Source organism: Rhamphochromis longiceps, linkage group LG2 (assembly GCF_057381845.1).
Source record: "Rhamphochromis longiceps isolate RC_006_pf linkage group LG2, R_longiceps_female_GT1.1, whole genome shotgun sequence".
Lineage (NCBI taxonomy): Eukaryota > Metazoa > Chordata > Actinopteri > Cichliformes > Cichlidae > Rhamphochromis > Rhamphochromis longiceps.
In genome coordinates, this window is record NC_140558.1 from 10414722 (window position 1) to 10430935 (window position 16214).

At 39.2% G+C, this 16214-nt stretch overlaps 1 protein-coding gene across 2 annotated transcripts; it reads right to left on the reverse strand.

The window, feature by feature from the left end:
- Positions 1-393: 393 nt before the first annotated feature.
- Positions 394-12243, reverse strand: LOC146677003 (uncharacterized). Of its 2 annotated transcripts, none has more exons than XM_085417488.1 (22): positions 12073-12243; positions 7994-8949; positions 7776-7837; positions 7656-7694; positions 6504-6562; positions 6388-6422; positions 6170-6292; positions 5917-6042; positions 5476-5592; positions 5238-5362; positions 4507-5141; positions 4343-4433; positions 4102-4238; positions 3868-4004; positions 3703-3775; positions 3558-3583; positions 3344-3475; positions 2692-2822; positions 1749-2607; positions 1252-1318; positions 1003-1124; positions 394-919 (listed from the first exon to the last, which is right to left on the reverse strand). In XM_085417488.1, exons 2-22 carry the CDS (start codon positions 8912-8914, stop codon positions 887-889), a joined length of 4050 nt encoding a protein of 1349 aa, XP_085273614.1. In that variant the 5' UTR covers positions 8915-8949; positions 12073-12243; the 3' UTR covers positions 394-886. The 2 variants fall into 2 exon arrangements, with proteins under 2 accessions (XP_085273614.1, XP_085273605.1); XM_085417479.1 differs by having other exon boundaries at positions 6379-6422.
- Between the last annotated feature and the right edge of the window lie 3971 nt (positions 12244-16214).

Below are 16214 nucleotides of genomic sequence, written 5' to 3' on the forward strand. Positions count from 1 at the left end.
GATTAAGCTACAGCGTCCTGAAGATGGACTCTCCTTACACGTCACCTGAGTTCACGCAGGTCACATAAAAATGTGATTTTACTCCAGATTACCTCCGTGATCTTAAAATAATCTGGTTATTTTCAAAATAAAAGACCCAGTGTTTTGTGCTGTCACCATTGGTCTCGTGCCATTTAGTCACGGCTCGATTTTCATCTCTTTACCGCAGTCTCACCGCTACATCAGTGTTACGTTTGTAAACAATGAAGCGACAGATCAATGGCTGTGATCGTGAACTAGTCTTTGATCTATGACGGCGTCACGACTTCCTGGGTTGACATGTTGAACTGTAAGTCTCACTTTTTTTGGAGTTTTCTGTTGATGTTTTAGAAAAATAAAATAATAAAACCACTGTTGTTCATGTGAGATTATTTATTTGACAACACCACAGATTCTTAAATTACATAGCTTCTGTGAAGGTGCGGCATGAGTACAATTGGACAAAAACTGATTAGAGCCCAGGGAGCAGTTAATATTCTGACAGCACTAGAACCTGGTATTTGTTTCTAAATTTTCTGGGTTGACCAATCAACACCTTTTAGGACTAGAGCACTCGAGTAGGAGAGAGCCTGGAGCTTAACAGAAATGTAGGCAAGTGGCTTTTTACAGTCACATCTCACCCTTTCTCAAACATACAGTTGCTGTTCTGCATGACATAAAACTTAAATATTTATACATTTTTGGATTTTTCAGCAGAAGCTTTTTAAAAAACAAAATCTTTGTACAGAAACTCAAAGTCCAGTGGAGAACAGACAGAAATCAAATCATGTTTAGGATCTCAGTCCCGTTTCAGCTCTGATAAAGTCAATTAATAAAATCTGAAGGTAACCAATTTCTCTGCAGATGTTCAGCTCGTCCACGGATCCCTCCCAGTCTTCTCCTGAAAAACCAAACAAAACAAGGACTTAATTTAAATTCAGCTGAAAAATAAAAACTTAACATTAAAACCTTTTTTCCCTCCACCTGGTATTTGCTGTAATGCGACAGGCTGCTGCAGTGCTGCTGTTTGGCTTCATCCTCTTCAGCGAAGATCTGCTGACACAGGTTACAGAAATAACCGACGACCGGTCGCACGAACTCCGTCCCTACAAAACAAACAAGCGACAGTGAATGCACCGCTGCACGTGTTTAAACTTCCTTATTATGCAACAGGAAGCAACAAACTAAACTGTAACTAAATGGGATTTCAAATAAGCTCAGAGGCTTTCTTACCAACAGGTTTGGTGGGTTTCTGAGGTTCAGCAGCGCCCTCTGCAGGTTCAAACTGGGGCTTCGCGTCCTGAAAGTAACAAATCAGTCATGAGCTTTAATCCTGCACTTCAGGGCAGATTTTCATTTATTTATGGCCAAAAATATTTTTCCATCATTAACTGTGTTTTTAACTGCTGTGCAATATATTTACATTTAAAGTCTATTCATCGCACAGGTAATTTTAATAAATATTTCATGGCTGAGGCAATTTGAACAAAACTACATATTTAAGACTGAACTGCAGATAAAATGAATGGAGCTATTTTAACAGCTGATTCAACATTTGAGATCTGTCAAACACAATGGGAATGCCTTTTTAGAAATTTTGTTTCTAAAAAGGCCGTTTTGTTTTGGCGTTTTGAAACTATGTGAAATGGCATTTAAGACTTTGATGTTATCCTGGGGAAACTAATATTTCTGTTGAGCTGGGATCACAGCACCTTCGCTTTCAGTTATACCTGTTCAGGTGGTGGTTTTGAGGGCTCTGTAGAGGAGACTGGTGGATCTGGACTCTCTGCATCTTTCACATTTGGTCCTGCTTCCATACAAACGTCTATTGGTGTTTCCTCCTCCTCCTGCTTGAATGTGCGTGGTGTTTCCTTTTTGATATAATCTTTTTCAGATGGCGCTTTATCAGCTGCTGGTTCCTCATTTTGTTGAGTATTTTCTTTCTTTAGTTCTTTCTTCACAGTTGTCTGAGGCACTGAATTATTGTCAGGAGCTCCTTTTGGTTCCAGCGTCTCGCTGTCTGGAATCTCTGCACACGATGACCCTTTCTCAGGAGTCTTTCTCCCTGCGGATTCCTTCTCCGGGCCGTTTTTAAGGACCTTTTCTGGAGGCTCTTTGTCCAACGATTCCCTCTTTGGAGACTTTTTGGACTCTTCTGCTGAAGTTTCTCTGAATGTAGACTTGGTTTCCAGAGTCTTTCTGGATGCGGACTTTTTCGCTGGAGTCTTTTTTGTTGTAGAATCCTTACCTGAAGTTTTTTTAGATGGCAAATCTTTCGCTGGAGTCTTTTTCCCAGTGGATTTCGTTTCCAAGATGTTTTTGGCATCCTTTTCTGGAGACGTTTTGGATGTGGACTCTTTCTTTGGGGTCTTTTTCCCTGATGAGTCTTTCTCTGGAGGCTTTTTTGACCCAGAATCTTTTTCTGGAGTCTTTTTGCCTGATTTCTCTGATGTCTTCTTCGGGGACTCCTTCCTCCCTTTAGACCTCCTGTCGGTCTCGTCCTGGTCTGAGGTCTTGGATTTGCTTCGTTTCTCGCGCTTCCTGCCTCGACTGTCCTTGTCATTGCTGCCGTCCGAGTGAACAACCCATCTGCAAGAAAGGGGTAAAGTATGAATTTCATGATTAAAAGTTCACAGAAAAGAAATTAGGAAGAGTGAAGAGGCGGTTTCGGACCCGTTGTCAAGTCTGTAGTATTTGGTGGAGATGCGGGCTTTGAGTTTGGGGCAGTTGTGGATGGCTGGTTTGCTGACGAGCTCTTCAACAGCTTTCAGGGCCGCTGAAGAACTCGACATCTCAATGAAACCCTGAAACACAAAAAGAGTCTGAAAATGGTCCCAAAGGTAAAGAATCCACTCAACTCTGAACTCTAAGGGTCACAACATAAACAGGATCAACGCAATTACTATAACTCTTACTGCTAGTAGCAAATACCAAAGCCAACATACACAAACACAGCAATGTAAGATAGCCTCAAGCCAACTTGGCTGGCTAATCAATTTCCATATTATTATTTTTTTTATCCAATAGGATGGAGGAGCCTGATGATGCACAGGGATTATAATCATCATTCCTATTGCTGGGCTGAATCAACACAGTTTGGATTCCTCTATCAGCTGACAGAGGTCATGAAAATGACTGTGATGAATGATGTATATGATCAATGTATCCTTTATGCAGTTTGTATTCAGGCTAATAACTGTATCAAATTTGATTTTCATTTACAAAGATATTCCCTTTGTATCATGTATTTATAATCGGTATTTAAATTTTAAAAAGCTAAAAAAAAAAAATAAATTTTTTAATCTCATCTCATTTTCTTACTGACCTCTCGTCGATTGCCAATCAGGTAATAGCGCACCACCTTCCCAAAATTTCGCAGCAGTTGGAAGAAGTCAAAGAGGGCGTAATTAGGTGGCAGGTGGCCGAAGTAAAAAACCCTGCTGGATTTCGATGTTGACTACAAGCAAAGAAAGAACAAACTGTTAAATCAGCAACATATCAGACAAAAACTCAGCCGTTATATTAAAGGTAACACTTACCTTGGGCTCATCTGCTGATTCTCCACCTGCAACAAAATCAAACAGGAAGAATATCAGAAACTGAACAGTGAGCTTTAAAAGTCAACCAAACGTGCTGGTACAACAATATGTTTTGTGTTCAGCATCACAAGACTTCCAGGTATACCTTGGTCGTCAGAGTCATCTTCTTCCAGTTCATCCAGAGTGATGCAGTTTTCCAGGTCTACAGGGAAGTCCTCCTGAAAAAGCACATCGCTCCAACTGAATCCCTTTTTTCCACTTTAAAGCTTAAAATATGTCCACACTAACATGTTCATCTAAAAGTCTTTACCAAATCCTCCTGTAGAGGAGTCTCTGTTGCTTCCTTTGACTCCTCTACTTCCTCCTTCTCTTCCTTCTTTATCTCCTTCTCCGACGCAGGTTTCTCCTCATTGCCAGGCTCTCCACCTATCACCTCCTTTACTTCATCTGTAAGGGAGTTTTTTTTTTTTTAACAAAGTCAAGCATTTCCTTTGTTTTCCTTTAAAGCCAGCTTTGCTGTGAAAGCTCAGCTCTCATTTTCTACCTTTTTCAGGTGCTCTCTCTTTAGGACTCTCTTTTTTCTCTTCCTCTTGCAGAGCCTCCTCATCGTCATCTGCCAGATTCTCTCCATCCTCAGCAATCACCTCCATCCCCTCGATGTCGCTCTCCTCTCCAGGCAACCTGAAGTGGCATCTTTAGTTAAGACTGTTCTAGTTTCACTTGCAGAGGCTTTTCTGCAAACAAAAAAAAACCTAAAACAAAAAACAGCAACATGAGGAACTCACGCTGCCTCCCCCTCCACTTCTTCTGTGTTTGAAACTTCAGGTTTGGAGTCTTCGAGAGGAGACGGTTGTCCTTTGGATGTGGACTCTGCATCTGTGTAGAAAAGAAGATTTCACACCAGCCTGTCTGGAGCGACTGGTCCTGGCATCGTGTTGCGTTTTCTTACCTGGTTTCTCTGGTTCTGCCGTCTTTTCTCCGTCCCGTCTGGAGGACTTGTTGCTGGATCTCTCTCTAGACCTGGATTTCTTATCTCTGCTGGATTTTTCCACGGATCTAGATTTGCTCCTGCTTTTTCTTTCTTTGCTTGACTTTTCTTGGGTTGTAGACTTGGCTTTTGTCTCTCTGCTGGACTTGTCTCTGGATGCGGACCTGGTCTTCTGGTCTCTGTTGGATTTTTCTCTCGATTCGTCTGGCTTCTTCGCTTGGGACCCTTTCTTGCTTTCCTTGTTGGATTTTTCTTTTGTTTTTTCTCTGGACCCTGACTTAGACCTGGTCCTGGTCCGCTTCTCACTAGTGGACTTATCTCTGGACCTGGACCGGGTTCTGCTCTTCCTTTTTCTATCCAACTTGTCTTGGGACCTAGATCTAGTTTTGGCATCTCTGCTGGATTTTTCTTTAGATTTATCCCTGGACCTGGACCTTGTTCTGGTCCGTTCCTCTTTGCTGGCCTTGTCTCTGGATCTGGACCTTCTTTTCTTATTTTCTGTCGTTCTGTCTCGGCTTGAGCTCCTTGTCCTCTTGGTGGTACTCTTCTTTGTACTTTCGTTTTCTTCTTCGTACCTCTTGGCTTTTGAAACCCGCCTACAGGACAGACCAGACAAAAGCAGGACCATTATCACTGATCACCCCTGGATGATAATCCGCCAGTTACCTTCCTATCGGGTCGGTCGTACTCACATGAGAGTCTTGTACTCTCCAGAGAAGGAGACACAAATCAAGTCACTGTTGATCCTCAGAGTGTTGGACAGATAATAATCCACCAGCTTCTGAGCATCAGGGGCGTTCTTCATCTCAACGAACACCTGAAAACAACACCTTGTATGTGTTTTCTAAAGTCTTTTAAAGTGATTATTTAAGAAAAACAAAGAAACTGTCTTCCTCTCCGGTATAGTTTTTTAAATGGGCTGAGCCTTACCATTGATGGCAGGAACAGGGTGTAGAGCGGCGGGCCGAAGCGTTTGATGATATTGATCAGGTCGGATTTTCCGTCTTCTCCCGATGGAGCGGGCGTGAAACTCACCACCCGGGAGCTCTGAGGAGACATCAAAGTGTGAAGAGACTTTATCAACAATGAAAACAGACGTTTTTCTAAATACTGAACTGTACAACGTCACAAAGAGGGAATACTCTCATATGGCCCGGCTGTAACACAGAAGCCCCACCTGCCTGCAATCAGGGATTTCCCTGCATGTAAAAAAAATAAAAATAAATGTTGACACCTCTCGCTGTGTTTGTGAGACGGGAGCTTTTCCAGACTGAGATATTTTTCTCAGTAATAACCAAACGTTTGACACTGGGACTTTCTGTACTTTTCGTATGCAGGAAAAACTGGACACTGGAAGTGTTTCTCTTCTACCTGGAGAAAGTTGAAGGCGCTGGAGACGCTGAACACGAGCTGCTCTCCGTTCACAGTTGGAGGATAATTGCTGTGAAACTTCACCAAGTCTTTGGCCTGATCAACCGAGCCCATCTCCACGAAGCCCTGCAGGGTTTAAACCCACTTTAATAATGCTCATGTGCAAAAAAGAGAAAGAAAGCTGCTGCTCGTCTTTAAATGAACGAACATGCAAATATCATCGGTGTGATGATGAAGAACCTCGCAGACTCACCAGAGACGGAAACATGATGACCTTGATGATCTTCCCGAACGGTTCTGCAAGCTTCCTGAGGTATTTCTCATCGACAGACTGAGACGGAAACTTGATGCACACTACCTTCCCTTTCTCCAAATTCTGACAGGAAACAAACACAAAGACTTTCAGCTGATTCAGGAGGGGCTAAAGCGAACCTCATCGAGATCTTAGACACGTGTCTCTACCTTCTTTACCTTCTTCTGCTTCCACTTGCTATTCGACTGCGATGCTGCCGAACAGAAAGAACAAGTTTAAGCAGAAAAACCTAAACGTGTAAACACAAAGGCACAGCCGAGTGAGGCAGACTTACTTTGACTAGCTGCCGGGGCGCCTTTTCCTCCATCTTTCTTCTTCTCAGATTTATCGTCCCTAAAAATGACAAAAAGAGGACGATCAAACAAATTAAAAACAGAGCCACTGAATGAAAAACAAACATCTTATCAATATAAAAAAAAAAAAAAAAAGCTGATCACAGCAGCTTTGGATCAATATCAGGACCGCTAACATCTGGACCAAAAACCCGTCCTTCAATTATTAGAAAAATAAAAAATTGATTGATTTTTGGCAGGGTCACAGCTTTTTATTAATTTTTTTCCCAGACTTAGTTGGCTGTGCTGAATGAACATCGCTCATATTTGCCATTCTTTCTTTTTTTTAATTTTAGAATTGTTCTCTCAGTTCCTTAAATTAGTTTAAAATAGCTAAGCTACACAAAAATGGCCACATTTCATCCTGGAGCCAAAAAATGCTCAATTGAAAATCACTGATCCCACATTTATCTTGACATCAACCAAAGCATTTCTTTAATGTTGGATCACTCGCCTTCAATTTGAAATTTTTATTTTATTTGTCCGCCAGATGGCACTACTTTTTACTATTCAAAGCATGGACACAGTAATTCGGTGGTCATTTTCAGTGGTCACAAGTCAAAAAGTTAATCAATTCAAATCTGCTGGCTGCTGCTGCTGCAAGCCCCTCTCCTCAGCATGCGTAAGGGCGGTGTGAGTTTTGCACGAACAGAAGAAGAGCCAGCAGTGCCACGTGGGAAGCTTACACGCAATAACCAGTCTGTCCATTTGCAGCCTCTGCTCCACCTCAGCTGGGGTCCCTATTCTTTAAAGAACTATATCATTGATACTTGACATTTATATTTCAGGCTGAAGTAGTTTTAAAAGATCGAGCAATTTAAAATGGGAAACTTACTAAAAAATATTTTTACAGTCGTTTGTTGAAATGTGGCGCTTTGGTTAAATGTCATATCCTTGTAAATTGGTCAACGTTTTTCAGGGTTCATTAACATCCACGTTGTTCAGTTGATCCATGTTTTTTTGGCTCGCTGATTATTTATTCACATCAAAAAAACAACATTTCATCTTTGAGACATGCCAAAGTTTTCCACTTTGATAAAATTCAGATCTCTGTTCAGAGGCGTGAGAACGATGATGTGGTTTCGGTCACTGACCTTCGGACCGTCTGCATGCGGCAGTCCCAGTTAGGAAACCTGTGGAGGAGATGGGAGAGTGTTATTAAACCCTGCAAGCAGTAGATGGAGAAACTTGGCGTTGATGTGAAGTAAACTCACTGCTGCAGGAGGCTGAGCTGTCCATCTGCATGGTGCCTGCCAGTCACGTGCTGAATCCAAACCTAAAAACAACAGGAAGTAAACCCGTTACCATCTCTCTTTGTGGCACTCCGGTCTCATAGGACACGTGCAGCTCCCATCATCCTTTGTTGCTGAATGTAGACCCTCACACCACCCACACAGACTGCAGAGAGAGATTCGAGGACAGGTGCACTTACCTTCTGCGACAGTACAGTGATATCACACAGCGAGCACGAGTACGGGAACGACGGCGGGACCTTCCCGTGGAAATCCAGAGCTTCTTTCCGTGTAGGCATTGAGGGCGAGGACTGACTGCTCCTCGTGGAGGACGTGTCACGGCGGCTTGCCAGAGGTTTGGACTGGTGCTCGCTAGGAAGAGGAGAAGCCGTCACCAGCGCTGATGACCTGTAATCAGCTGGTCCAGCCTCAGAGAATCGAGATGACGGCGCTCTATCTCCTCGCCTCGCTGGGCTGTAAGAAGGAACTGGACCAGCCTTACCATAATCAGAGGGGCCCTGCCTGCGGTGGAAGTCCACCGTGTACCCCAACGACGACGATGATAAGGATGACGATGGTGGCAGCTCTGCTCGGCCGGAGCTCACGGTAATCGGATTATTCCAGCGATCCATGAGCTGCTCCGAGGGAGGAGGTGGTGGTGGCAGGTGGTCCAGCGGGTACTGGACCGACGTGCGATGGAGCTGGTCCCAGTCTCTAGAGGAGGAGGAGCTGGGAGGGTAGGAGGAAGAGGAGGAGGGAGACGGAGCCCGGGGAGGGAAAGGTTTGACGGTCCCTTTCTTGCATTTGATCTGTCTGAGGATGTGTGGCAGAGACTCAATAGTGAGGACGTCTTCGGGCAGCTCAGCTAGCAGCGCCAGATCACTGGGCTCCAGACCGCAGCTGCTCAGGATGCTCAGAACATTGTCCTGCGATGACTGCAGCACTCCAGAGCCCCTGGACGAGGACGGGCAGGAGGAGGAGACAGAGAAGGAGTCTTGTGGCTGCCTGTAAAAGTCACGGTCCGCTGAGGAGTGGCGGTAGTCCACAGATCTGTAAGGCCCGGGATCAGTTCTGAGGTCGGTGTCAGGCGGCGGCTTTCTGTACGGGTAATTCTGAGACATGATGGCGAGCTGTGGAGAAACGCTCTGGGCGTTTCCTGCAGACAGAAGGTGTCAGGGAAGACAGAAGACGTAAAAGGTGATGTGAAGGTGGAGGACGAGTTGCCCTGAGAGAAAACACTTAAGAGTGAACACCACGTGCTCAGGAAGTGAAGAAGGAAAAAAAACATTATTTTCTAGATTGTGTCACGTCTGCCTCGGCTACTTTATGATAGGAAATTGCTGATAATGTAAACAAAAACATAAAAAGTGTTCATCCTGATACAGTTTTGGTGAAAGATGAAGTACACCCTCTGTCAGATGTAAGGTTTTAAGTATGAGGACATGCAGAAGCAGCGTGTGAAAAACGACAAACCCAGCAGCAATAACTGAGTTATCGCAGTGGAGGAGTTCTGGTCAAACTCTTCTTGCTTCAGTTCATTGAGGTTTGCAGCAATCACTCATGCACAGCTCTGTGAATGTCCCACCCACAGCATCTCAGTCAGGCTGAGGTGTGGACCATTGCAGCATTGGGATTATTTTCTTTTTCAGCCACTGGTGGAGATTTGCTTCTGTGCTTTGGATCACCGTCCTGCTGGAGAACTGAACATCAGCTGAGCTTTAGCTGTGGGACAGGTGGTCTCACGTTTGACTCAAGAATACTTTAGTAGAGAAAAGAGTTCACTGTTCACTCAGGGACTGCAAGGTACCCAAAACATGAACCTTCCACCACCGTGCCGACAGCTCGTTTGAGGCGATTGTGCTTTGCAAACCTATGTTGTGCTGCCATGTTCTTCTCAGAGAGAAGAGGCTTTCTCCTGGAAAACCTTCCAAACAAGCCACACCTGTTATTCTAATTGTGCTGTCATGAACTTTAACATGCTAACTGAGGCCTGTAGTCTGACACGGAGCTCTTGGGTTTTCTTGTAGTTGATCATTGCACGGGCTGAGCTCGGGTGAATTTGCTGGGATGTCCCCTCCTGGGAAGATTGTTCTGTTAACACACCTGAGTAATCCAGACCACCATAATTCCGCTTCGATGAAGATCAACTAATCAATGCGTTTGATTACCAGCACCCGGCTGCTACTTACCCTCTTCATTCCCATGTAAGCCGTAAGGATGAACTTTGTTTTTCACACTCTGCTTCTGTCTAGGTTTTTGTGAAATAAATAATGACACATGTAATATGTCATCTGTTGCTGTTCATCTGAGGTTGTATTTAAATGATTTTAAGGCCTGCTAAGAATCAGATGATTTTCATTACATCCTGATACTGAAAACCTTTGAATTTGAAGCAGGTGTACTTTTCTTTTTAACCATAGTTGTACACAGTTAACGTAAAATTACGGCTGTTCATATAACGATATATATCGGATGACGATATAAAAACGTCTATCTTTCATTTTATGCTATTGTTTGTTTCGGCAATATTTTTTTCATCGTTTTGATGGTCACCGTAGTGGCTATATTAATTTCTTAAAGTTCTCTCTTTCTCTTATATTTAATATAACCACACTACAGACGGACAAGCGCCTGCTTTATGCGTTGTTAACGACGGTAAAACCATCGCGTGTCCGCTGGTTTACTTTGCACATAAACCTTTCACAATAAAGCTCAAGATCCTGTTGAGACTTTTCAAAATAAACCGAATCACGTGAAAGAGTATGCAGAGTATTTACGGATGAGAAGCCAAAAAGAGCCGCCAGGTGCTAAAAAATAAACCTTGGACTCAAACGTTAGAACAGGCTTTTCCCCGCAGAACGTGGTGTAATAAATACTCACAGAGCAAACGGCGGCTGTTACAACTTATGTCTAAAAATGCATCGTTTCATGCATCAGTTAAAACACTCGACTCCAGGTACTAGAAACGCTTCACGCAGGTCGAGCTGCCCGAGATTCACAGAATTTACAGAAAATTTTAAATTTTGTGATTTGTATCGTTATCGGGATGATAGATGTCTTATATCAGGTTATGAGATTTTGGTCATATCGCACAGCCCTACGTAACATTATAGAAAACCAGAAAAGTGATAAGAATATCCTGCTGATCCCTAAATGCTGTTAGTTTAAGCTTCAATAAAATAAAGAAGAAATTAATAAAAAATAAACACAGTTCTTCTTTAAACTGCTAGCTTTAGAGGTCTGTACAACAGATTATCTGCCATCATCTTCTCCTATCCCAGCACCCTCCTCTGTCACACCAGACCATGTCCTCCTTCATTAAATCCATGAACATCTTCTGACGTCTTCCTCTTTTCTTCCTGCCTCGCAGCTCCGATACATCCACTCTCCGTCCTCTGCAAATGTCCATGATACCAGATATTCAAACCTATCTAAACGTTTACTCTCTCTGCTCTTCACATGTCCACCTCCCCACCTCTCATTCACACATATATTCTGTCTTGCTTCTACTGACTTTCATTGCTCTCCTCACCAGAGCATATATTCACCTCTCCACACTTTTGCTAGAGATCACAGTGTCGTCAGTAAACATTAAAGTAAACAGAGACTCCTCCCTGAACTCATCTGTCAGCCTGTCCAAACACGAAGGAGCTCAGAGCAGATCCCTGATGCAATCCCACCTTGAAACCATCTCGCTGTCCTCATTTATATCCTGCCCTTATACCTTCACTTCTCAACCACTCCTGACTTCCTCATGCAGCATCAGTTTCTCCTCTGCCTACCATATTCTTTTGACCATTTTTTATTATCAGTGTTTTGTTTTTGTTTTGTTATTTATTTATTTTTATTTATTTTTTTGGGGGGGGGAGTATCAGTTTAACCAGCTGTTTAAATATAGAGACACTGACGCAGGTAGACTGTGTTTTACAGGTGGAACTATAACGCGACACAGAAACATAGAAAATGTTGGCCATAGAGCGGGAAAAATGCATGTAATTTTCATTAATGTAGAGCAGGATTGGTGTAACCCGAATTAATCCTCTCTGATCAGAGATGTGTTGAACGTTCAGAGAAAGAGGCTTCTAGGAAATTCAGCGCGCAGTGGTTTCATTGTGGTCGAACTGAAAGTGTGATCTAAGAAAATGCCGAGTTTCAATCAGAAACATCGTCGAACAAAACCGAACCAAAAAACCCGTCTAATTTCTAACCTGTGTAGAAAACTCCGCTAACAGTTAGCTAGCGGCTAAACGTAGAGGAGGAAATAAAATCAGCGGCTCACCTCAAATCACCGCTGCACCCTCTCAGGTGATCCACGCAGCTCCAGGCAAAAAAACAACTCGTGGACCTTGGACCTGCCGCTGGCTTCGTTTTCCACGAAAACAGATGCAGAAAGTCGACGATTGAAAGCCGCAAGCAACCTAGCTGTTTCGTCGTCTTCTTCTTCTTCTTCTTCTTCTTCTTCTTCTTCTTCGGTTTACAGGGGTCTGTACATCGACGCATTCTCGCCCTCTGCTGGTGGGGAAAAACAAGTTGAAACAAAATAGATCAATTAAAAATTTTGTCAAATTAAATTAAACCAAAATAAAAAAAATTTGGAGGAAAACACATTTATTATTAAAATATAAAATAAGCTAATATATTAATATATTACACTTGAAATTATTTATTAAAGAAAACATTAATAAACATGAAAATAATGCATAATATATACATAAATTTAAAATTCATAAAAAATATATTAGGTTAGTAATATATTATATATATATTGAATATTATATTAATTTAAAGTACAATCTAAATTAATACAATACAATATTTTCAGAGATAAAAGTAACAAACACTAAAATTTATAAATAATGAATAAAATTAAGACATATTTATAGATTAAATGTAAAATGACATGATGTAAAAAATGTAAGTAATAAAATACAGTCCATTCAAAAATGTATGTACTAAAATAATAAAGTAATAATAAAAATAACAAAACAATCATTTGAGATAAAATTAATGGAAATTAAATAAAATGTATATAATAAAAATATTAGAGAATATGGATGTAAATAAATGCTAATTAATCAAAATAACTAAAGTTACTTTATAGCTTATCAACATTTTCACACATGTCACACATAATGTCTGAATTAACTATTTTAAAAAATAATGAAAAACAAGGAAGCTGAATAGTATCAGAAAACTAATTTTAGTGGACGCAAATCATGTTTTGATTGCCCCACTTGGCCTCTGTTTGAGAAGCACTGGTCTATAGAAATATATTTATTGTATTTTACTGACCTTTTCACTCAGTGTTTTACTGACCTGCTATATTTTACTAAAGTGAACGCTTAATTTGTTGTAATTTTATGTGTTGAGATACTTTATTTGTTAGAGGGACTTATTCTTTTATATTCTTATGGCTTGTGTTTACTGTTTATATACAGTAAAAGTGTATATGATCATATATGATGTATATTATCAAATCTACCCAAAGTGATTCAGCATTTTGCTTTTAAGTACTTTTAATGTACTTTGTTTTTGTTTTGTTTTTTAGTTTATTTAATTAATTTGTTTAGTTTCAATTTCTGTCCTCCAAACTTAAAATCTTAACTTGTTTTTTCTCCTACTGGTGCTCATCTGATAGATAAATGAAATGTTTTGGGATAAATTTGTGGAATTATGTTAGAGAAGTTCATTTGCAGTAATTTTTTTGTTGTGTTGTTGTGTGTAACCACAAGGTGGCGATCTAAGACTTCGGTGTGCTTGTTAAACGTTTACCTCTCCTCCTCCTCCCTGTGTGGATTGGAAAGCTGAGGCAGATGAAGAAGACAACATTCAGATTCAGAGCAGACAGTAAAAAAAATAAAAACACGATATACTTTACATATGACGCTCGCACTAAATATAACAAATTTAACTAATAACAAAAACATTTATTCACAAAAAGGATTAAAAAAAAACAAAGTGATGTATACTAATGTATACTAATGTATACTAATATACTAATATACTGTAAATATACTATATACTATATAAATACTATGTAAATATACTATAAATGTATACTAATATACTGATAACCAGGCGGTCTCTAACGAAACACACCAAAAATTTAAAATCATTTTTAAAAGCTAAATTAAAAAAGAAATCAAGAAATAAACCATAAATAAATAATAAAATAATAATAATAATAATAAAGGAAATTTGTTTTAATGCAGTAAATATATGACAGTTACAAAATATAAATAATTGCAAAATACTGCAATTAAAAATAAAATGATCACTGGGTAAATTAATATAAATAAATATTTAAATATTAAAACACGTTACATGTTTTACAAGTTAAAAAGGAACAAAACAAGGATCTATACATTTTTGATAAAACAGTAAAATATTTTAATAAAAGGTTAACAAGATAAAATATCAAAATGAAAATAAAATATAAACAAAAACGTAATACAATAAATATAGTAACAGCAGAATAACATAACTGGTTTAAATACATTGAAGATAAAATATCAAAATGAAAATAAAATATAAACAAAAACGTAATACAATAAATATAGTAACAGCAGAATAACATAACTGGTTTAAATACATTGAATTAATAAACTATATAATATATAATAATATATATATGTGTGTGTATTGTAATGATCCAAGACAAATCTAGATTTCACTTCACTTTCACTTCAAGATTTCAAACCAGGAGAAGAAATACATGAAAATTATAACACTTACAAAAAAAAGGAAGAATCGTAAAAAGGAGAGAAAGAAAGAAGAAACTGAGCCTGTCTCATTTTTGTTGCCTTAAAATCAAAAATAGAAAATTTACTGTTAAAGACACAAATATCATAAGAATAAGGACACTTTATTCAGCAACATATACCGTACATTAAAAATATGACAGTAAATTATGTTTCAGCTGAAACAAATGAAGGTGAAACACAATAAAAACAAAAACATCTCACTGAAAAATTGCTGAAATAAAAGTAAACTTGTTATTATTAGTAGGAGTCATACAGCAGGTGGAGCCACAGACCACATGTTGTACATCACTGAGGCCGCTATCAGAGCTGTGAGTACAGCAGAATGTGTACTGCAAGTACCATAAGTATTTGTACTGTTTCAAATAACTCAGTAAAATACTCTTCTTGAACTACGCAATAAATTCATACACAACCTCAATAAATTTCACAATCAGTTCATTTATCAGCGCTGCTGATAAAATCGACAAAATCGGAACAATTTGTAATTTGTAAAATTTGTAACAATTTGTAAATGTAACATAAAACATGCAGTATTTAAAACATTTCAGTCACAAAACTTTGCATTCAAACATTCAAACAAAGGGAAAAATCTGTCTTTAATATATTCAGGTTTTCAGGATGCATTACTGCTAAATTAATACCAGTCTACATATGCATTTATACATAAATGATACATCAAGAAATTCTTCATTCATGGAAATGGTGATGATATAAACAGTATTGATACTAGTCATAATAGCTGTAATAATTTTAATGATAGCACATACAATTTCAACGATTATTATTATTATTATTATAAAAATTCTTCCTTTGATACAAATCCTTTCCTGTGTATATATATATCACTGTGCAGCAGTGCTGCGGGTGTAGTTTAGTTGTGTGTTGGTTCCATGCAGAGCCGTCAGCCCATCAGTTACATGTTGTAACTGTTTATTGTCACCAGGTGGAAGCATGACAAACAGCCATCCTTCAGCTGCTGGAAATTTATACAAAGAGCTTTAATTAAGTACACACTGTAATGAACTTTAATTCCAATTTTGATAGCAAAGTACTCTGAGGTACCTTTCTACAGGAGCCTCGTCTTCTTAAGTCATTATCGGTTTCAGCAAATGAAAGTATTTTTTTAAAGAATATAATATAATATAATATAATATAATACAATATAATATAATATAATATAATATAATATAATATAATATAATATAATATAATATAATATAATATAATATAATATAATATAATAGTTAGTAGTTTTTTATGTAATATTCTTGCATTCTTTAAATAAAGTAAACAGGGATAAAACTTTTTTTTTTCTAATTATACAGCAGCTAAGTATATATTTGTCCTTCTCTTCAACTGAACGCTAACTGGAGGTAAACAGTTGTGCTTAAATGAGCTGTTAGCCAGTGTAGGCAGCTTACCGAGCTAAAGCTACATCTGCTTGGTGTTTGCCAGCCTAATGTGTTTTAAAGCTTGAAGCTGTTTTTTCCGACTGAAATAAAGTGATTATTACAGCGTTTAGCTTTTCTAAGTGTTTTATGTTATTTTTGGTGTGTAATGATGTATTCAGCTGTTATTCAAGGGGAAAATGTTGGAGCCCACAGTGAAGGCTTACGCTTACTTGAAGTTTAATTTATTTATAATGTAAAAGAAAAGA